This window comes from Protopterus annectens, chromosome 6.part1 (assembly GCF_019279795.1).
Source record: "Protopterus annectens isolate FY-2018-M chromosome 6.part1, PAN1.0, whole genome shotgun sequence".
Classification (NCBI taxonomy): domain Eukaryota; kingdom Metazoa; phylum Chordata; order Ceratodontiformes; family Protopteridae; genus Protopterus; species Protopterus annectens.
The window spans coordinates 127265096-127289562 of NC_056738.1; the positions used below are offsets into that span (position 1 = coordinate 127265096).

Consider the following 24467-nt stretch of genomic DNA (forward strand, 5'->3'; position numbering starts at 1 on the left):
TGAGCAGGACGTCAGTGTGCCTGACGATAGAATCACCTATTACAAGTGTATCAGGTGTGTTGTTTAGCCTTAAGGGCTGTGACTGTTCGGCACACTGGCTTTGTGAACTATGTGTTGCACGTGTTTTGTTTTGGTGTAGCGGTTACTTGGGTGTCTGCTTTGGAGGTCTCTGCTGCTTAGGCAGATTTTTATTTAGAGCCTCTGAGTATGTTTTTGTGTGTTTATGTGTTTGGTTTGCTGTCGTGGTAGGTCTATGTGAGACTGGAATTGTAGTGAGTGTGGATGCCTTCTCCTCCTGACTGGTTACGCCAGTACTGTGTTGAGAGAGCTTAGCCTCCAGATTGGCTATATGGTTGCATCTCTCACATATGTTGGAACTTCTTAGGAGGAGGAGAGGGTTGTCTGTGTACATGAGGCAGTTGTAACATTGCCTCAAGATTCCCAGATTCACCAGCTGGACCGGAGAGGAGACTGCCAACTGACCTTTGCACATGCTAGAATAGTACAGGGAACTCCTTTAAAATTGAAAACAGGGCCAATGGGGAGTAAGGTACTCAAGGGGAGTTTGTGAGGGTGTAGTGCTTTTAATTTTTTAGTGTTGACTTATATAATTGCTTTAGTGAGCAAGTGCCAGGCTTTAGAGTAGGAATAGGGTGTTTATTATGAGAACTAGAGCAGTTCTAGGGAAAAAAGTGAAGAGCAAACTTTGTGGAGCCGAGAATGGTTTAAACCCAATTAAGTGGCGCTGCCCAATGCTGCACTATGACCAAAATCGCACAAAGCCGCGCTAAAGTGGGTTTTATACAGGGGGACTTGAAAGAGCCAGAAATTGGCCCAAAACGGCCAATAGACTACCAGATTCTTGTGCTGGGAACACTCCTCCAGGGATAGATAGGCTGCTCTAAGCTCCCCACTCCCACTGGTGAACAAAGAAGCCTCCTTTTATCCAAGAAAGGAAATGGGCAACACAGGAACTTTCCAAAAGTCCAGAATACAGCAAAGCCTGTATTTGGACTACTCTAGGTCAGGAAAGGCGGGAAACAAGGATAATGTTTTTGTTTTTTTTCTTTTTTTGCAAATAAACAGCAGGAAAATTCAATAAATATGTAACACAGGCTAGCGCACTTGAGTGTGTAGCCTCAACAGGTAAATGCAACAAACAGGACAAACTTTAAAAGGCAGGTGCAAAAACAACTTTAAACAGTTTAAAATAGTTAAAGAAGCAGAAATACTTGCTATTTAGCTAGATCGGACAGTCGCCCAGGTAGTAGCAGGAAAAAAAACCCACTTTTATCAGGTAAGCAGTCGCTCTTTTAGCCTCTCTGCTGCTAGCACCACTCTGCAGGACCACGCGGAGCTTGGCTGAGTAGTAACAAGTAACATTAGAGTGTGGTTTTATGAAAAATATGTTTTTGAATAGGGGGCACCCAAAAAAAATGACTGAAGCATTGTTAACAGAGGTGATAAAGAGAAGGGATGGATTGTATGCACCTATCCTGGCTAAGGGACAAGAATCATGGGAGAGATTTGTGAATCCCCCTGTGTGTACCCCCTGCACATACACAACTGCATTTATTACCAGTTTTAGTATGGCTAGTGCAGTTGTCCAGTGGGTTTTTAAAAATAATTGGAATTTCATTAGAGAGAATGGTGAAATTGGATCTAAACTGGGGGAACAACCTATTGTATATAGAAGAAAATAATGTGATGGGTATTTTAGAGAGAAAGTCAATGAAATTGGACCCAGTAAGATGTGGTATGGAGAAATGTGGACACTGTCCACAATGTAAGTGGATAAGTGTGGGGATCAGCTGTTCAGTCTTGGATAAAATATTTTATTTCAATGGCGGGTTTAATTGCAGAACTGGGTGGTGTATTGCACTTTACGTCAAGGGTGTAGCTCCTTGTACACAGGTAAAATTGAATGGGCTTTAAGGTCTCGAATATATAGATATGTATAAGGCATTAAAAAGAATAAAACCACAAGTGCCCTGACAAAGCATATTTTAGTTTACCCTAAACACACTTTTAATTTGTCATTTTAGAAAAAGTGGATGTTGGGAAACAGGGTGGAGCTTGGCAAGTACAGCTAGAAATAAGGGAATTGTATTGGCAGCTGTTTGTAAATGCTTTTATGCTCCCAGGACTTAATGACAACTGTAATATAACTTGTTTGCTGAGAATGAAAGCCCTTGAGAGATGACTGTAGTGTAGTGGTTATTACAGCTATTTTATATGCAGAAGGTTCTGGGTCAAGTTCCCAGTGGAGGCGATAAAGATCTTTTCCATTTTTGATGTCTTACTGTACATCCTTGTATAATATTTGGAAATCCGTGTTTAATATATTAGGATGGGGTAGGAAATGAATGAATTTATAAATATGCTTGATTCTAATTTTAATTATGGTTTATTAGTTTGCAATATATTTTATGTAGGTGTCCATTTAAACTTGATATTTTAAATATATTTATTAATTATTTATTGTTGTATATTTGTTTAAGTAATTAAAAGTTTAAATCTAGAGAGGAGGAAACATGGTGGCTTCAACAGAGATTATTTAAAGGCTAAGTAGGGTGTAGTTTCTTTAGATTAATCTGAGGAAGTTATGAAGGGTACCAAGATGAAAGTGCTAGTATCCCACTTTATTTAGTGATATTTTGTTATTGCTTTTCAGTACGAGTTTGTTAATAAACCTACTAAAGGAAGTGTTATCCGTGCTGGACTTGCTGCTGCTTTTTCTGCTGGTCGTTCACCATTTTGTTGGATTACTGACATCCACATCCTTCCAAACCTTGTGGGAGATGAGCTCCACCACCTCAGCCTCTGGGAGGGGGATGCACAACCCAAGAAGTAGCAAAGCTGGCTCCAAATGCTTGAGACACACTGACGCTTCCTGGGGGAGTGATCTGGGGAATCCTTCCCCTTCTTCAAAGTCAGCGTCTTTAGTTAAAGACTCCTGTGGGCAGGTCAGAGTGCCTCCTTTTACAAGTATGCTTCTGAGGAGGCTCTCCAGTGGGAGGTTCTGGGTAGGACTCGGAAGTGTCAGCAGAATCCTGAATGAGGAGCATCTCCAGGATTGACTGGACTGGCTGTCCTCAATGGACATTATGAAAAGATTCAAGATCCACAGCAGAGGAGGGAGGGGTGGACCTGAGGGAGGTAAGGATGTCTGGTCCACAGGGGTGGAAAACACTCTCTCCATTACCTCAAAGATAGAGGCCATGCGGGAACCAAGTCCTGACCTGGTAGGAGATAAAGCCACCTGCACAGAATAGAACCCAATCTCCCAAAGATCCTGCCTCAGTGCAGTGGTCGGAGCTGAGCTGTAACGCGCAAAGGCACTGAAAGGAAGAGAAGGTTCCAAAAACATCAGAGCTGAAACCAAACCCCGAGATCTGGCACCAACTGTACAGCTCTAAGATCCTTATGGCCAGATACAGTTGGGGCCTTATGGGTCACAGAAGGTGTCGGAGTTGAATGCCAAGCCTTTGGATAAGACACAAACAAGCTTACAATTCTTGGGTCCATAGGCTCCAAAACTTGAGGCCAGATCTAAGTAGGAGTCAAAAGCTGGGGTTGAACTGGAGGTAGGCTCACAAGTCTGATGAGAGAAAGAGAAGGGATACCTCCCAAATGAATCTGGGTTCTGAGAAACTTTCCCATCATCCTGTCCACATCTGTTTCTCTTAGGCTCCTAGATGACCCGAGGAATAGAGAGGTCAAGGGTGGATGGGATACCCTTCATGGTGTCTCCTGCAAGAAAGGTGAGTGCATCCTTGAAGTAACAGGCTCTGGAGATAATTTAGACCTTGTATGTGGGTGTTTGACTTTTGAGTTAGATCTGATGGCTTTGGTTGTGGTGGGTTTGGATCCAAAGCTGTAGTCTGATCCAATGAACTTGTATTTTTCTTGGGTGGAGTCAAGCCCAAAGAATTCCACATGATTTAAAAGAAAACATGGATTCAGCATTTGCATTCTTTGGAATATCAAATTCCAGTTTGGGGCTTTAAAAAAAAGGGAACAGCAGTAGTAATAACAATTTATTCAACTAAACACAGGTATCTGCTTCTCTCCTCAGACCCCAAACCAATCTGTCACTACAGACACATTAGATTTTGCTTGGGGAGCAGTTTCCAGAGGGGTAAAGATAAAAAATCTGTGGAATCCTTCAGACAGACCAAACCACATCTACTAAAAAGAGACATTGGCTGTGAGCCATGCCTTGAAGTCTCTGTCACATTTGATTCTCCTAGTGATTACAGGCAATACTACAGTCATGTGGTATACCAGCACAGAGATACAAGGCTGTACCTCTTATACAGACTGGCACTGGTGGCATGGGAGTTAGCTCTTAAACATTTCTTAACCCTCCAATCTTACAACATTCCATCAGAGTAAAACACACGGGCAGACGAGCTGAGCAGGACTAGGACAGATCCTCACGAATAGAAACTGAACAAGGGGGTCTTGCAAGAACTGATCCAGTTGTGGGGCACACCTCAAATAGATATGTTCACCTCCTTTCAAAACAGACAAGTAAACAAGTTTTTTCCAAGGCTTCTGGCAAACAAGCCTGAAAATAAATGCTTTTTCATTCCCTTGGAAGAGAATGTGCCTTTATATGTTTCCACCCTTTCCACTAATATCCAGGATAATTCTGATGATTCAAAAGGATATGCCAAAAAATAATTGTGGACCCCTTTTGGCCCAGGCAACACTGGTTCTCCCTTCTTATGGAACTGGCCAAGGACAATTACCACAAGCTTCCTCACAAACTGGATCTACTCACAAAAGACAGCAGGAATTTGGTACACCTCAATTTCAATTAACTTCAACTGCCTGGAATAATTCAGTTTTAATACATTTTAAGCACTTGTTTTATGAGGATGCGCAGCAGATACTAAAGGTGGCAATAAAGCCTGCTACTAGAAAATCCTAGGTTGGTAACAGGAAACAATTTTCTAGCTGGTGTCTAACCAATAAACAGAGGCTCACCAGGGATTTTGTACCACTGGTGCTCAAATATTTGAGTGAGTTACCTACCTCTGACCTCACTTATTCTTCTATAAAGATTCATCTTGCAGCCATTTCAGCATGTATGCTCGTGGATCCTCCTCTTTCTTCTATGTTTGTTGCGAAACAATTTCTGAAAGGAATTTTACACTTGAAAACTCCTGATAAACAGCTCGCTCCTCACTGGGATCTCAACTATGTGCTACAGAAATTGACTGCCACCTTTTCAACATGCCCATCAAGCTGATTTAAGGTTCTAGACTTGGGAAACTTTAGTCATCATTGCTCTGACATCTGCAGGAAGAGCATCTTGAGTTGAAAGCTCTCATGGTTGGTGAACCCTATTGTATTTCCATAGAGATAGGGTATCTTTAAGAACAAACTCCTCCTTCATGCCCAGTTATTTTCAGAGTTTACTTTAACTCAAGCCATTTCCCAGTTTTCTACCCCCTCCAAAAAGGGGAAAACAGATTCTGCATACTCTGGACATGCATAAGCAGCTTGGGTACTATCTTGACAGAATTAAGCCCTTAAGAAATAAATAGCTGATCAGCTTTTCTAATCAAGAAGCATAAAAGGGGCACTCTGCGTATTAGACAATTTCCAGATGCTTGTCCTCAGTTATTGTTTTTTCTTATTCCCACCAATGGCATATTAGATTGGGGTGGAATCTAGAAGCATTCTACAGACAGCTATGTGGTCTTCTGTGCATACTTTTACAAAGCATTACATACCGGATTTTTTTTCTAGGTCCAGATCAAGCTTTCTTAGGATCATTCTCCAGGGACTCCTGGATCTATATCAATCATCCTCCCAGGATGCTTAGGCTTTAGTACTCAAACAATACAGCCTAAGGGCTAACTGCAGTAGTGGGAATGATGAATATAGTATAGCTGTGTAAGATGCACTTCCCCATAGCAATGGATGTTCAAATTCCCCACTGCTGCAGTAGCTGCACCCTCCCTCCATCCCCCTACTCTTTACATAATTGTAGCTAGGATATAAAGTAGGGTTGCATTTGATTTCTACTTTATATATTCTGTTGTTAATATTGATTAGTTATTTTAGAATGTTAAGCTGTTCTCTCATTGCATAGGCAAGAACGTCCTGAAGAAAGCTTCACTCTAACTGCTGATTTCCCTCCATGGGAAGTGCTAATTTCCCTCCATGGGATTAGTCAATAGCAGTCAGAGCGAAGGAGCAGGGGGAGCCAGAGCACTTTGAAGCTGGCCGTTCATTATTCCCTGATCAGGAAACAACACATATAGCCTGAGGGATACTGCAGCAGAGATTAATTTGAACATCTACTTTTAAGGATAAGTGCAACTTATACATCTGTACTTTATAATCAGACTTGACATAGGAACATACAAAAAAAAAGACAAAATGACTTACAAAGCATTGTGTTGTTTCACACATTTAGTCTCCCTGACAATGTCTTCTGTGGAAAAGTACATCCTAAGCTAAGATATCCATACAAAGGCTCTACTATGGAAGCTCGAAGTTTCAAAACTTCGAACTTCATATGGTCGAGTCCATAACATCGAAGTTTTGAAACTTCGAACGGTTTAAAGCGAGATCACCATACAGAGTTGAACGGGAAATTTACCGTTCTCTTCATTGTACTCCGATCTTGGAGATGGTATATTTAATTAGCAGGGGGTGTGGGGTGCAGAGGGTCTAGCTCCCTGCATAAATGTAAAAAAAAATTGTTTTTATTTTATTTTTTACTGAAGTTTCGAACTTTTAAATCTTCGATGTTATGGTCTCTATCATATGAAGTTTGAAGTTTTGAAAGTTTGAGCTTCCAAAGTAGATCCCCATACAGCAGAAGTAAAACGTCTAAACTTCTAAGAGCTGCATCATGAGTAGCTGGGGTCATTTGCACCCTGAAATACACACCATAGGGTGGGAGATAAGGTCATACCTTCACAGGTCTCTTCATCTATTTATGCAGAGAACTGAAACAGACATCAACCTTCTCTTCTTTAGGACAAGCTAGCATCTGTGGCATCCAGAAGGCCATTTTTATCAATGGACTACCCCCAGGGAAGGCTGGGTTCCAGTCTACTTTCCAAATTTTGGTCACATCTTTATAGTGACACAGGGCAGGCAGGTTTCACTCCAACATCTCAGGGGGTAGGGATAAACTTGCTAACACTTCTGGCAGTACTTCAACATGTGCACCTCTCTAAGACGGTAAACTCAATGTCAGCATGGAGGTCTTGTCTAGTAATTCAACAGTTACAGGGATAATTTATTGGTGTACAATTAAGCAGTGACTATGGCTCACTGTCAGAGTTAAAGACTATGAGCAGCAGAAAACAAGGCAGGTAAATAACTTAGTTGTACTTATGTAGTTTACCTGATGCATTACACCTCACCCCTGTATCAAAATGTGTGTACTCTCTTTGCCAGAGCTTCAAGGATGAATCAAGGCAATGGGCAGAATGAACCCAATCAACCAAATTATCAAGGAAAAGTCCCTAATGTTAAATTTTGTATTTCCAACAATGTTTTCCCTGAGACAAACCTGAATATAGAGCAATTTGTTTATAACTCAGGCATCTCATGAATGAGTTTTTAAGCCTTTTAGAATAGATGCAAAGCAAGTCAGTTTTCTGCTTTATTTTTCTAAAGAAAACATTCATGCAAATAAATACATAAATGAATAATTATAAATCATCAAATTGTTCTGCCCAAACTATCTTCCTGAAAACCTGCACTTTCAATTTCAGCAATATTTACAGTAGCCGAGGGGTGTCACATGAGCTTCAATACAGCTGAATGTTGCAGGAAAAAAATCAAAGACATTGTAGGTACTGCTAAATCAGCTTGATCATCATAACATTCCTATTCAGGATCTACAGTCTGAATTTAAATTAAATTAATTAGCCATAAAAACAACACGCATCTCCCTCTAGAAACACTTCTTGGGCCCAACAGATGTCACTGCATTTAAACAACCTTTCAGAGATCAATAATACGCACACCAGCATTTTTAAAATAACACAGTAAATAATATACTTCTCACATCAGGAAGAAGGAATACAAATTCAATAAAAAACGTCAACACCTCTTTAACTGAGGAAATGTAATGAAACGTTTAGAGAATTTTTCTTCTTTTTTTCTGGGACTTGGGGGTTTATTAGGCATATGTGCTGCACTTGCACCTAAACCCATGGAAAAAGAACCAACCACTTTTCATGAAATATGAAGATTTAATCCAGGTGTTTTCTTAATGCTGGAAAAGTTTAAAAATGGTGAAGCATAGACACAGGTGTGTTAGATAAAATTGCGAGTACCATTATCAAATAGAATGGGAACTGCGGAAGGCTGAGAAGATGTGAAAAAACAAATGAAGATACAAAGAGTATCAAGAAAAATAAAAATGGAAAATAAAGCATAAGCAAAAATAGCAGTCAGTGGTACCACATTAAAATATAAAATTTCTGTCAAGAAGATGGCTGGAAGAATTTACTGGAAATACAAGCAGCAGTTAAGGACAGGAAGAAGGAAACGAAAAAGGACAGCAATTTTTTGGGATTCCATTTGGTGCTATGAACACAGAAAGCAACCAGTAAAGCAGTAGATGCATTACTAAGAGAAAGAAGAAAAACCCACCTGTACTTTCTTGTGATATGGAGAAAGAAGCACAACAGTATATTTTCGTAAAATATTAGACGACATAAGGCATACAGGAACTTTTTGAAGGAAAAACTGGCAATACCATGTTTACTGGAAGGTAAAGAAGAAAACAGATTTTGATTTGTATGCAGACAGAAAGAGGAGGTCTAGATAAAAAAAATGGATAAATTCACATAATTATTTTATGCAAAATTCAGTTGGGAGTATAGGGCAGTACTGTGTAATAAAACTTGAGAACATAATCTAAAGAAGGAAATCTAGGAATACCTACAGAGGTTGAAATATAGGCAAAAGAAGAAATTCACTGCTGTTATTATTATTGGTAAGATGTATCTTATTAATTTTGACCTGTAACTGTTGAAATTTGCTGTGAATGTTAGAGAGTTTTCTGCAAGTATGTTTTACTTGAAGCCCCTACTAACAAATGTCACAGTCTTCAACATCCACTTAAGCTAGCATCAACTCAGAAAGAAGTTTTATTTCTACACTTACAGAGGTGTGGGGGGTGGTAATTTGAGAAGGTCAAAAGTGACATTTTCCTCCAATTTTATACAGTAATACATACAGTTTAAGGACAGCTGTCTTTTATTACACACACAGGCACTAAGTGGTAAGTTGTGAAGGGATGCAGAAGAATACTTGGGGAACAGGCACTTCAATCATATAGGCATATTAAAAAGGTGAGTTTATGTGCTTCAGTAAGCTGTGTTTGTGATTTAAGACAGCAAATGGTCTTCTTCATGAAAGAAAATGAAACCTAAAGACTTGGCACCTGCCAGTGTTCTGCTGATACTGAGTATGCTACTTGTGGGTTGACAGAAGAGAGCACAAAGGGTGAACAAAACTTTTTCTTTGTTATAGATGTATATACTATTTTTACACGGACAGTAAAGGACAGTAGATATTTTATAATACAAAACATAATCACTAGCAGACTAGGTACCCACTACTGCCCTACAAGAAAATAGTGAATGAAAGCAACTGACAATTTCAGTGACAGAGATGGGAAAGCACCAACATTTCCACTCTAGAGTCACAGCTCTACACAGATGCTCTGCTAAAAAATGGCAAATCAACTTGTGAAGTAAAAAAATCATTTGAGGAGTAAACATAAGCTTCCAAAATACAAACAATGGCATGCATGAACGGGTTTATTTCAGACAAATGCAAGCAAACACAATAGGAAACAGAAGTCATCAAATTCAAATTGCTTATTCATTAGCTTCAATTCTTCCTCTAGATGCACAGAGAACTTTCTGTAGTTTAATTATCAAGATCATTGGCCTTCCTTCCAACACTCTAAGCATGGACTAGACACTCGAAGGGAGAGGCATCACTCCTCTTTCTGGTGTCCTCTATATATACCCTCCACTGAGATGTCAAGCAGTAGGATGATGATCACCTGTACATCTTAAAACCTTTGTGCGAAACCTAGCCATTCTCACCAGCTTGTGATTCACTAAGGTCAGTTATTCCTTCAAAACCCTTCCCAACATGAAACAAACTACGTCAGCTACCCACTGAGAACTGAACTTACTTTGCCAGTTACTCCCCTTTTAAGCCACTAGTGTAAAATATGAAAACTAGCAGTAGCTTTTGATTTCAGTAGTAAACATAGAAAAAAAAAAAGCCCGAGGCTGTGCGACAATACAACTGTAGCTTGCACCACAGACCATGGTGGCCTTAGAAGCAGTTTTAGATGAATTCAGCAAGGCTTAGTTTTAAGTGTGCAACTCCCAGTTTAGATTTTCTTCACTTAATTCAGACTAATAATAAAGATCAAGTATTCTACACACTCACTGTGCTAGTTACAAAATATATGTCAGTGGTATCCTTCTGTAACCTTAGAAATTCAAGCAAAAGTACTGAAACGTGAACTGAATCAGACAGTCTTCATAAAAATAGATTGCAGAAATGTATTCATTAGTACTGTACTGTGGCCTGAGGTTAGCAATTGAACAAGTAACTACATTCTAATGATTTCTATCAGAACTGACCTCTTAACATCTGATCTTAGCAGACCTGCTTATATTCAGCCTTGTTATGCAGAAGCAAAGCATAAAGAAATGACATCCAAAACATGCAAGACAATTTACACACTTGACTTACATATTCTGGCTTTAATTTCTTGTCTCCTCCTCTGACAGCTACTTTTTCCAGTTTGTCTATAATTGGTATTATAAGTTCTTCATCTTTAAGCCGTAGTTCTTCATGGATTATTTCAATGTCACGTACAGGATTTACACTTCCTTCAATGTGAGTAATGTCATCATCTTCAAATGCTCCTAAAAATGGTTTACACAGTAATGTAAAGCATTCTGATAGACTGGTAAAAGCTAAAACCTCAAATGAAATTTCATTCCACAGCTATCCTTTCAACTATATTAATGCAGTATGCAACACAGCTACATCCTGCATCACTTTCCCTTCATTTATCACGAAATATAGGGAACTGTTCTACCTAAAGGTAGACATTTGCAGGACAAGACCTATCATTTCTTAAAATATTTAAGCACAGAACAGTTTTTCAGAAAACCATCTAAGAAATGAAATCAATTATTTGTTTTCAAATATTTTAATTAAAATGCAGTACAGTGTAACATGAATGAGAAGTTTTATGAAAGACATTCTCACACTTCTGAGTTTCACCAGTAAGGTTACCATGGAAAACTAGTTGGAAAAAGGCTTGAAATCATCCCACAGACCTCTTCCCAGCTTCAATCTACTTTATCACTTTGGTTCTGACGGTGATTAGATAATGAACCACTTAGACGCACAATTTACACAGCAGCTAATTTAATCGGTCTGATTTGAGGGTAGAGTTTTAGGGGGCCATCAAGAGAACAGATGAAGGTAAATTCTGTCACATATAACAGACGATGATTCACAGAAACTGTGCAAAATTGTGCTGGCCCTTATTAGAAACAGATGCTATTATCAGATATTTAAAGTGCAGCTAAAGCCATAATTTCAAATTGCCAACTGGAAACATAGGGACAGAACAATAAGTATTACTAAACCCTGTGTCTACTCATGCTCTCAAAGGCAGGATATGGTAGCATCCTTCAATTTATCTTTATTTCTAAATAATTAGAAGCAAAATATCATCATGTCATAAACAAATACAGTGGACAAAACATCACTGCACACGTTCGTAAGGACAAAATGTTCAGAAGGTTCCATGGTCTTACACTATTTGTATGCAACCTGCACTTTATGCTATCATAATTCATATTGCTCAAAATGCTTTAAAAGTGATTACTGTAACACAGTACAAACTGGTGTTTTAATTAGTGAGATTTATAAAACAAGTACAATTGAATGAATTTATAATATCATTACAGTTTATTGTTGTATCATAATCCTCCATTTTTTTTCTGTTAGCCCATGTATGCCTAGTAAATACTTGACCCTTGCATTAAACTCCTTATAACATCTTCCATGGATCACACTTGCATGGCTGAGTCTCCAACATGACAGCTATGCCACTACTTGGAAAAAGGAAGATTAGGCTACAAACACCAAAGGAAAGTCTTATGTAGCAATGCCATTACATATACAAATCTCTAATCTGCAGTTTTTCACTAACGCTTCCTTCACTACATTGGGCAGAAATGGCACATGGACCTAAGTGTCTATACAGGAAAAGTACTTCTTTTGCTCATCACAAGGCTTAGTAAATCTCCCAGTGACCAGTATCCACTCTACAACCATGTACAAAATCACAGCCATCGGCATCCCAAGAGTTAATCATAGGATCATACGAAATTACTAGGCTAATGGCTCTGGAGCCCTTACAAGCCTAGCCAAGATTTTATCCCCAAAAAAGAAACCTCAATCAGCACCTGTCGCCCCTGCCAATGAGGGCCACAGGTGGAACTCCTGGCACAAATTTGTAGTTGCCTATCCACTTATCAAGGTTGCGCTTGAAGAGGTTCAGCAACGTACATTGTTTGATGTGTATGGGGAGTCTATTCCAGAGATGGAGCAGCTTCTGGGAGACAAACCTGTCTCTCCAGCAGGTTTTGTTAATGTCACATATTAGGTTTAAGCCTTTCTTTAAGGGTACTAAGTGAGGAGTTAGACTTATGGATATGGAGCATCTGTAGTAGAGCAGGGTCTGAGATTGCCTTATAGGTGAGAGACAGATTGCATCTGAGCCATCTGTATGACAGAGTAGAGTGATAGTGATTTGAGCCTGTCCACATAGGACAGGTGTTGGAGGCCATGGATTCTCTTTGTGAGTTATTTCCGTGGCCCTTCCAGTTGGTGCAGATGTTTGGAGAGATGCATACCAAATGGTGGGGGGGTTGTATTATTGGCCTAATGAAGGAGGAGTACAGAGAGATAATAACCTCCTTTTTTTCTGGATGCAATCCCTTTACTTATGAGATGAACCAAGTAAAAGGCTTTTTTGACCACTGCCACTACATGATGGCCAAATGTGAGACTGTTGTCAACTTGTGTACCCAGGTCTTTCACCACAGGTTGTGTGCTTAGAGGGTTGCCACTAATGTGGTAATCAGTAGGGACCGTGTTTTTGCCAAATGGTATGATAAAACTTTTTTTGCATTTAACTTAAGGCCGTGACTTTGGCACCAGTCATTTGTTGCTGTGAGACCCTCTTGAAGTATGTTAACATAATTTGGGGAGTCAATGACAGCACACAAGTTACAGTCGTCCGGCAACCTGGTCGGCCACAGGCCTTTTGTCTTTGCCTGGACCTCTGAGAAATAGATGCCAAACAACAGAGGTCCCAGGACAGATCCTTGGGGGACACCACTACTGACAGGTCTGCTGTCGGTGGTAGTGGTACCTATTTTGATCTTGTGGGTCCTATTACTGAGCCACCTGATGAGATAGGGATTTATGTCAAGTTCTGTTAGCTTTTCGATGATGCCCGAATGGGGGATTGTGTCAAAGGCTTTGGACAAGTCAAGGTAAGCTGTATGTACTGACTTTCCCTCATCCAGTGCCTTGGTGATGGTCTCAAAAAAGTCAACCAGGTTCATCAGGCAAGATCTGCCCTTGACGAATCCGAACTGGGTGGGGTCAAGTGCAAGGAGATTGCCTATGTCCTTGTTTATGAGGTCCATAATAATACGCTCCATGGCCTTGCAGATCAGACTTGTCAAGCTAATGGGACGTTAGTTTCCAGGATCAGTAGTGGCACCACCTTTGTGCAAAGGGATAACAATGGCAGTTCTCCATTCTGCTGGAATGAAACCTGTACTTAGGCTATGGATGAATAGGGTGCTCAATGGCGAGGCTAGTTCTTGCTGGAGATGTTGCAGAATACAGCCTGGGATACTATCAGGTCCCATGGAAGCTGTGTTCTTTGCCTTGGATAGGGCCTTTAACACGATCTATGGAGATGTGAGGTGTGGGGGGCAAGTATTTGGGGATGTCGAATGCCTTGGGGGGGACAGGGGGGTGAAGTTTGTGCTGAACCTGTCTGCTAGCTGGTTGGCTAAGTCAACAGGATCAGTTTAAGTGGTACCATTAAGAAATAATTTGGAACAAACCTGGGCTTTGCCATGGAGGTTTCTAATGTAAGTGAAAAAGGCTTTGTGGTTAGCCTTTGCTTTGGAGGCTAGTTTCGATTCATAATTGGCTTTGGAGGTTTTAACTAGTGATCTAATTTGCTTGTTGAGGCTAAGGAGGGAGTTTTTCCAATTGGGAATTTGTGCCTTTTTACCCTTGGACAACAGTTTCTTCCTTTTGTTGAAAACCTGTTGATAGAGGATGTCCACCACATAGGTTTGTGTTTCCTTGAGGAGCAGGTTTTAGTTCTGTTGGGTATGGCTGAGTCCATCCATACAGTTATACAAGTCCTTGTATACCGCACTGGCATACTGTTCAGCATATATGTCTGTATCCTCTGAGGGCAGTGATGGTGTGAAGCTACTGACAGCCTCGCTTAGAAGGTTGTAGTCAGTTTTTGAGAAGTTTTTTTAGCCTGGTTATGGCTGAGTGGGGGTTGAACGGGAAAGACAGACTGAATGAGACAGACCAATGTTCTGATCTCACCAGGGAAGAACATGGTGCAGCGGTCGCCCATGTTGGTGAGAACCAATTCTAGAATGCTACCTCCCCTTTTGGGGGATGAGACAAGCTGGTCTAGTGCATTAGAATTGATGAAGTCAAGGAATCATTGGGTGAGTGCATTAGAGCAGGAATACTTCGCTCAGTTTATGGTGGGGCAATTGAAGTCACCAAGGATCAGGGTGTTACGGGGTACCTTGACGGACTCAAGAAGGTCCAGGTAGGAGGAGTGGGTGTCCTGTGTCATGGAGGGGTGTCTATAGCTGGCTATAACTTGGATGGATGTCTTGCGAATTGTCAACTGCACCTGGAGAAGTTATAGTGCATCATGCTGGCAAACCAGTCTAGAGGTGTGTTTGCCTTTAATGAAAATAGAAACTCCACCATCCTTAGTCTTCCCGACCTCATTTTGGGGTCGGAATGTGTGGAATGAAGTATAGCCTGGTAAGGCAGGGGTGCTCTCTGCAGCCTTAAACCAAGTTTCCATGACTGCACAGATGTCAGCATCTTCCGGTGCTAGGACAGCCTCCAGTGAGTGCATTTTCAGGTTAAGGCTCCTAGCATTAAGCAACATGACCTTCAATTTGCTTTATGACAGATCTTTTATGTTGTAAGATTTATCTGTGGGACATTGCCTAAAAAGGCACAATGGGGGAGGTAAGAGCCTTGGCCAGAATTCTGAATCCCAGGGGTGACAAGTGGATGCCAACTCTGGCAAAGCATCGAGGCCTGTCATCCAAGTCATCCCAGGCAGAGACTGGATCCCCTTGGAATGACACCAGAAACTAAACCAATTGTTGAAGTTAATTATTTTTTGTTGGTATTGTGGTATCATTCTTGGTGAAGGTAGGATGCTGCTTAGGGCTAGAGTCATACCTGCCTGGGGGACACACTCTGACAGCTCAATCATGTCTCTCTTCATACAGTCCAGGGAGGTACATCTCAAGTCATTCACACCAACATGAACAATGACAGAGTCATATTTGTACCTGTTATGGACAGACTTGATTGCATGTGTGATGTGGCAGATTCTGGCACCTGATAGACAACTGACTGTGATCTTCTCCTTGTCGAGCCTGGTGAGGGGGACATCGGTGTACCTCACAACTGAGTTGCCAATGACTAGTATGTTTGGTTTAATGTTGTGCTTTATGGGCTGTATGAATTTACTATTATCCCTTATGAGCTGTGTTTGTGAGACACTGGTGTGTTGTCTACTGTCTGTAATGTGTTGTTTGTAGAATTCTCGAGTGTGTTTTGGAGGTCTCTGTTGTTAAGGTAAGTTTTTATTGAGGACCTCTGTATATGTGGGTGTGTGCTGTGCTTGGCTATGTGATGTGGGTGGGTGTGGTGTTTGTGCTGGCAATCTCCTCTTTGTCAGGGGTACTGACTGAGGTACGAGAGGGCCACGGTGATGCAGTGGTTAGCATTGCCGCCTCGCAGCAAGAGGTTCTCCCGTTCGATTCTCAGCTGGAGTGCCTTCCTGTGTGGAGTCTGCATGTCCTCCCGCGGCTGAGTGATGTTAAACACATGCAGGTAGGTGAATGGGTGTGGCTTCTTTGAAGGCTGGGCGTCGGGCTGGCAACTCGGAACTGTAAAAATCCACTGCCAATCATTAGCGGACCGGAGTTCCGCTGTGGTGAACCCTAACTAGGAAAAGCCGAAAGACAAACAAACTGACTAAGGTGCGAGAGAGCATGGATTCCAGTTTACTGACGTAGATGCATCTCTCGCAAGTAGAAGAATTATGTGCTAGGAGAAGAGGGTTGTCAGAGAACATGAGGCAGTTGCTACACTGTCTCAGTATGCCCATGTCGACAGGCTGGCAGGAGAAACTGATGAGAATTGTCCACACATAGTGTTCTGAAACTTGGATGGACTTGGGGAGACAGGGTTTTGATAATGGTTTGTCCACAACAGTGTAGACCACAAAAACCTTCTTAACTGTAAAATAGCTGGCCTGAAGCCCAAGTGCTAAAACCAAACCAAAACTAAGTGTGTTAGAATAACAGACAAATTTAATCAGGCTAATAAATACAGAAAAATAAAACCACTTCAACATTTAAGAGTAAGGAGGAAGAACACAATACATAAATGAAAAAGTGTAACTTTTTTTTTTTGTGGTGAGGGAAGGAAAAGAAGATAATTCAAGATTAAGAAACTAAGAGTGTTGGCCTTCCCAAATGCTCTGTCTGAACACAGTAGAATGAGCTGATGAGATGAGACTGGCAGGAGTGTCCATAATCAAAGAAGCAAGGGGGTAGTCCTACCCAAATGATCACCTTGTACTTAGCACAGTAAGCAAATGAGATGGACTGCGAGGAGTGTCCAAAATCAAATTAACAACAGGGGCGGGCAATTTCAAAGCCACCAAATTATCAGTAAAACAGAAAATAAAATGCAGATACTGAGAAAAGCAATCACAAAAAAATCAATAAATGCAGCACAGTTTTGTTAACTAAAATAAAATGCAGACACTGAGAAAAGCAATCTCAAGCAAATCAATAAATACAGCATAGTTTTGTTGACCATAACTGATAGCAGATTCCTCTAAGCATTTCGGTTTAAGTCTGGGAACACCCCTATCTACCACTATAGATGACAATATCCACGAGTTCATTGATAAGATCTCTACTCTACTACCTAAGGTAAGTAATTTTTCTATCATTGGTAAAACTCGAGCAATACAAACAATGATTCTGCTACATGTGTTTTACTTGTTTAGGACTATACCAGTTTGAGTGAAACACTCTGAATTAGAACATATGCAGGGACTCAAACGACTAAAGTCCTAGGAAAGTACTGTTTATGTGTGCTAACACCACATCTCATATAACCTAACTTCAACCATCACAACTATTCTTACCCCCACACTACTACTCTGGCATCCTCCTTTCACATCCACCTGTCTTTTTACTTACTCTGCCTCTTCATCCTGTCCACTTCCCTCTTCTACTAACCCTCATTGACCTACCCACTGATCCCTCTTGTCTACTTCCTTTTCTTCCTAACCCTTATAGACCTACCATTGAACCGGGTGAGACATTCAGGTACTCTCGCAGCCTACCTTAATACCATACCACCACTTATATCTGCAACAGTATCCACCGACTTCGTGTATTCCTGCAACAGGACTCATATAGCCTACTGCTAAGCTATGACTCCTCATAACCATGTGAAAAGTTTTAAGTACCTAGTCTCTAATTAATTCCTATTATCTGCTTTGCACCCACTGCATGAAGTGTCCTATATAAATTTTGCTAGTTGAAAACTACTCGTATGGAATGTTCTCATGTATATACTCTGTATTGCTTGTATAATATTTTTGATTTGAGAATTATTACTTATGTACTGTTTTTTTCACCAGTTGTATAAGCTGCCAATAATATGCACTAAATGTCTTTATTAATGTAAATTCTGTATTGTATGTGAAATGTCTTCTATGTGGAGCTTTTTTCCCCGGGACTCCACTGAAAATGGGCACTTCTGGCCCAGCTGGACCATCCCAGTAAACAAATGCAAATAAATAATAAATAAATAAAGCAGGGAAGAAGAATCTTGGCAGTACTAGCTTGCATACCTAAAATATATGGTGGATAGGGTCTCCCTCCTCTAACAAGCTACATTATTGAATGACAGATTAAACAGGTAGTCAGATGGAATATAAAGGTGAAGACAAAGTCGGTAGATGAAGATTCTTGGGTACAATTTCCCATGGAATGGCTGTGGAAAATATATAAGGAAAGTGTAGAGGTAGGTGGTCCTAGCTTGTGGTAAAGGACAACAGAGGGCACCTGGCACCATACAAGCGTTACAAGGGTATTAGACAAGATATTGATACAAAAATGGACCAATAGGGGGCTTTGTAATCAAGTACAAATCATGACAGGCCAAACTTGGAATGCATTTAAGAACTTCTCAGCCATTAGAAGTGAATCTCAACAGGCCCATGACTGTTTTGTCTATAACCAAATAGGACAGATCTGGTCTGAACACACATTCTCTCATCAGAAAAAAGCCAATAAAGTGATGCCCTAGCACTAAAGGAGTAGAATTACAGATGGAAAAGCAGAGTTACTCTAGAAGGATATGTTTGGAATCAAAGCTGAGGTAGTAAGGCACCTCACGAAGGGTAGGTTGAAGGCCCAGGAGGAAATTCATCTGACCGATAGACAATGGGAGTTAGCATGGCAGGTCACTGATAAACTAAAGCATTGGCCTAGATATCAGCAACTAACAATAATACATAGGTGTGACCTTACCCTATGTACACACTGGATGTCTAAACATAAGCAAAACTGCAACTGTTGGAAGTGTGGGATGCATGAAGAGGACATAATCTGTATGTTCTGGGAATGTCCTGAGATACTGGCCTATTGGGAACAACCACCATAAACTAACTGCAATCTACAATATATCCATCCCCTTGGGATGGCATTTTTGGGTACTCTGCCTAAATACTGAAAAACACACCAGATTATATTATATACTGGAAGTTTACTGGTCAGCGCGATCAAGTTCATTTGTGCTGAGCACTGGAAGTATAAATGAAGCCCCTCTGCAGCAATGGCTGATAATTTCACACGCAGCTGTTTGGGCAATATTTTATACACAATCAAAGGTTCTGGCTGGCGGGACAGTGTCATTCAGAAATGGCAATTGTTACTATGATCAAGTAAAACTGACTTGGCAGTGCAGGAAGACACCATATTAAAGAAGTGTTTTGTTGGAAAGGAAGATTTCCTCTACATGGAATGCTTAGCATTGTATATATATTAGTTATGAGTTTATGTTTACAGTTCTATATATAATAGAATGTTTTGTATTGTGTTGATATACTGATGGCTATTAATACAGTTAAAAACAAACCACAGCCATTAAAATCAAGGCCTCTTCTTGACATGTCATACAAGTTTAGTAGCAAACTGACAGTAACAAACATTATGTCCTGTTAGTGAAAAATCTGTTACCTGTACAATGACACTTCAGAAATCACTGTAGTGTACTTTGTGCTATACGGCTTTCTTACACAACAGTAAACATTTACAGCTAAAGTTAACACAAATAGTTCTATGTAACTATGAAATCCTACTTGAATTCCTGAAACTAGAGGAATAGATGACTTATTATGTTAAGAAAACATAGTGAAGTACTACTAGAATTTACACAACAGCAGCACTACTATTCATAGGTTCATAGGTTAGTACTAGGCTAATTGCCCCTTGTGGGCCATTTTAAGCCTAGCCAATTACCCCACGTGAGAATCAAACCCTGCACCTTCTGTTTGTCAGGTAAACATCTTAACCATTATGGACTATTCAGTCCTCAAAAAGGAGAAGTGGCTGGCAGGTCAACAAACAGCTCAATTACCATTTGGTAAACTGTTTTTAAAACTACTTTCATGTACTTAACTGCCAGGTTCACAATTATGGAAAACAAATTTCAACCTAATCACACTATGTTCCTCCATATAACCTTCTCTGATAAGAAATGCAGTTGCAACAGTTTCTCAGTACACAAAATAAAGCTTTGGCAGTCTATCCCACTTAACATCACAGACTCAACAACTCTTACCTCAATTCAGAAAAAAAAAAAAAACACAAATGGCATCGTGCAAAGAGACGAGTTATGTGATGCTGGGGAAGCCGTTGCAGTTTATTCCTCCACATACCCAAACTCCTGCCATAACGTCATTGCTCCAAATCCACCTCTTTTGGACTTACTCTTACTCCCTAGTCCTTTATTCTTACCTGAACCTCTTCCCCCCATCAACCACAATTAAAGTTCTTTACATTCTGCTCTTCATTGTACTTGCCCATCTACTATCCATCTTTCAAGCATCCCTTCAAATCTCCTGCTTCCATTTTCATTTTTTGTCTCTGCACCTCATACTATTTGCTTTACTGCAATCTACAATCAGTGCTGTTTATAAATACAGGTTGTTTGTTATAACTTACTCCTTGTCTACTCTGACATTATTTTAACCCCATCTTCTTTCACCATTTCATAAAACTATTCTGTAAACTAATCACTGTATATGATTTATGCTTTCACAATGTATAATCTGTTAAGTAAACTGATTTTTTTTTTTATTTTTTATTCTAAAATGTACTAGCAGTTAGTGCAAAGGATTAACGCTATGAACTGTTAACAGGCTGCTTCATGTGGTACAGCATTTAATCCCCTAAGCCTTCATTTTCCTACTGTGTGACCTTGAGCAAGTCGCTTAAGCAGACAGTGCTGTGGAGCATCTGGGAAATTTGGCTGGGTTCCACAATGGTGTCCTAGACAGCATGTAAAGTAACTACTTATGAGCCCACTACTTTTCTCATCAAGGCTGAACATGAAACAGGTCCCAAGTGGATCACCCTCCCCCCATACACACAAATCTTTCACACCCTTCTTACTGACTGATAGCTGCATTTGACTAGGACTCCTTGTGGTATCAGACTCTGCTTCACTACAGATATCAAACTACAAGTTAAAACTAGTCATTCAAAACAGAAATGAACAGCAGTTAAGAAACACGCTGGTGAAGAGATTTTAGTTTCACTATACCATTTATGACCCAGGTTTGGAAAACAAGCCCGCATGCTAGAGGAGTGGAAGCCCAAGTGACCAGTTGCTAACAATTTGCCCATCTTGATGGGTGAGGTGGAAGAAAGTACTTTGCAGAGCTCAGCTCTGTGTAAAAAGGCATTTGATTTGCTTCCTCTGTGTTACATTTAACACTCAATTACAAATCAAATGAAAGGTCAAAAGCCCCTTCCCCAATTTCTTTAACTCCCCACCCCAGTAGGATTTAACAAACGTCTCTCCTTCTGGCATCCCATAGGGTCATTTGTTCTTTACTATGGTAAGAACCAGGCATCCACGGACTAGACAACAGCCCTTTGGGCCATTCATTCTCTGTCAGGAGAGACTGATCAGCTCATTTGTTGCTCTAGCAGGAGCAGTTCAGTCTGTTTAATCCTGTGGAGCCTCTCCTAACTCCTTCCACTCCTTAGGCAGCTTGCTTACACACAAAAATCTGTCAGACAGGGAGAAACATGCATGCTGTCATATGTCTTCCTGATCAGACGGTGTGCTGCTTAATGAGTGCAAACATATGTAGTTACTACTTCTGGGAGTGATCATCTAACCTTCGATAAGTGTCACTAACGTGATGAGACAAACTGCAACCCCCCCCAAAGGATGGGTGCAGCTAGCACTGGCCACTTACTGCTATCTTCCTGACTTGGCTACTTGGCTCCTCCAGCATCTGTGCTGCAAAATCAAATATTGCTCATCTAGGTAATAGTCACTGCTTCACCTTTCTATTCTACAAGGCAGCTAAAACAAAAACTTTAAAAGCATCATTGCAGGGGCATAAGCCCCATGTGTGCCAATATCCCCTTTACTTAAACCAACTCTACAGTCATACAACATGGAGAACAGAGACAACAGTTGCACAAAACGTACAGAGATCTTGGAGCAAACAGCTTATTAGTCTATTACAGTCCAGCAAAATTCAACAAAATAAAAATTATAAAAAAAGAAGGAAAAACAAATCACAACCAAGTGTAGGACTATACTGTGGTTATCAGTATGTTTGCTGGTAGTGACACTATAGAAAATTATACAGCTGCATGTAAAGAACAGCAGAATGAAGTCATTGTTTGTTGTTTAATTTAACTGTTGAGGCTGCCCACTCAAGTGCGCTAGTCTGTGCAAAGCATTTACTGTGTTTTCCTGCTATCTGTTACTGTCTTGAAAAAAAAAAGAAAATAAACAAAAAAATATATCCTTGTTTCCCGCCTTTTCTGAGCTAGAATAGTCCTGAATTCAGGTTTTGCTGTATTCTGCACTTTGGTACAAGTTCCTGTGTTGCCCATATCCTTACTTGGATAGGAGGAAGCTTCTCTGTTCACCAGTGAGAGTGGGGAGCTTTGAGCAGCCTATCTGTCTCTGGAGGAGTGGTCTCAGCCCAGAAACAAGTTGTTTATTGGCCATTTTGGGCTAATTCCTAGCTCTTTCAAGTCCCCTGCTTAAAAACCCGCTTTGGCGCGGTTTTTGCGCTTGTTCCGACTCAGTCAAGCTCCTCGTGGTCCTGCAGAGTGGTGCTAGCAGCAGAGAGACGAAAAAGAGTGACTGCTACCTGATTTAAGTATTCTTTGCTACCTTTACATTAGCGACTGCATTTTCTCGCCGAAAAGCGAGTTTGTAACTGCTGCACTACTTAATTAAGCTTGTTATTGCATTTTTGTTTACCTGCACTTTAAAGTCATTGTTTGTTGCTTAATTTAACTGTTGAGGCTGCCCACTCAAGTGCGCTAGCCTGTGCAAAGCATTTACTGTGTTTTCCTGCTATCTGCTACCGTCTTGAAAAAAAAAAAAAAGAAAAAAACCCCCAAAAAATATATCCTTGTTTCCCGCCTTTTCTGAGCTAGAATAGTCCTGAATTCAGGTTTTGCTGTATTCTGGACTTTAGTACAAGTTCCTGTGTTGCCCATATCCTTACTTGGATAGGAGGAAGCTTCTCTGTTCATCAGTGAGAGTGGGGAGCTTTGAGCAGCCTATCTGTCCCTGGAGGAGTGGTCTCAGCCCAGAAAAGTACAGTTTTGTACCTACTATAAATGTAGATGTTCGAGTGTTCACACTGCTGCAGTCATTACACTTGGGTTATCCTGCCGTCAGGCGGTCCTGCAGTCGGCCAGAGTTCCAAAGTCCGGCATCGGTTGCTGTCGCTTCTTCCCTGACGTCAGTGCGCCAGGGGTATACAAGATGCATCTGACGCCATTTTCTTCAGTTTTTCTTGCCCCAGATGTCAGGTGCCCCCAAGTAGGTTGGCAATACATATTGCTAATAAAAATTATACATATAAAATAAAAAGAATACCTTCAGTTACAAGCAAATACACCACAAAGGTTGTATAGGATAGAAAGGCATAGATAAGTCCAGCTAGTTCAGAGGGGATGGAGGGAGGGTAACCTGGACTGCAGCAGTGTGAACACTCGAACATCTACATTTATGGTAGGTACAAAACTGTACTATGTTCATCGTGTTACACTGCTGCAGTCATTACACTTGGGTAGAATCCCAAAGCTAAGGTTGGGTGGCTGGACTATAAAGAGTTAGGATTGGCTATGAGGCCCTGCAGAACTGCAGTGGCAAATCCTGCTCTGGATTTAGAGTAAAGAGGCAGGTGGTAATGCTTGGTAAAAGTGTGCACTGAACTCCAAGTTGCAGCCTCCAAAATTTCCTTGGTAGGTACTCCTCTGAGAAAGGCTGAAGTGGCTGTTGCCCTGGTGGAATGTGGCCTAATGTTATTTGGGACTGATTTTCCATGCTGTGTGTAGCAGTAACAAATACAGTGTCCTATCCATTTGGATATAGTCTGCTTTGAGATAGCTTTGCCCTGTGATTCTGCAGCATATGCTACAAACAGTTGCTCAGTTTTCCTGAAAGTTTTTGTTTTGTTCAAGTAGAAGCGTAGCTGCCTGTGTATGTCCAAAGAATGCAGAAGTTTCTCCCCTTTATTCTGGGGGTTTGGATAAAAAATTGGCAAATGGATGGTTTGGTTAAGAGCCATACTAGATACCACCTTTGGCATAAAGGTAAGGTTTGTCCTTAAAGAAACCTTGTCCTGATGAAAAATTATAAAAGGTTCCACTGCATTTAATGCCTGTAGCTCTGAGACTCTTTGTGCTGAAGTTACTGCCAGGAGCAGAGCTGTTTTCCATGATAAAAATTTTAGATCGGCTGTATTGGCTGGCTCAAAT

General features: G+C 40.7%; 1 protein-coding gene across 1 annotated transcript in view; it reads right to left on the minus strand.

Annotated features, from left to right (window-relative positions):
• OLA1 (Obg like ATPase 1) overlaps window positions 1-24467 on the minus strand; it is a 1233063-nt gene that overhangs the window by 694863 nt on the left and 513733 nt on the right. The window contains exon 3 of the mRNA XM_044075354.1: window positions 10771-10946. Coding sequence (XP_043931289.1) covers window positions 10771-10946 — 176 coding nt within the window. The remainder of the gene's footprint in view (window positions 1-10770; window positions 10947-24467) is intronic.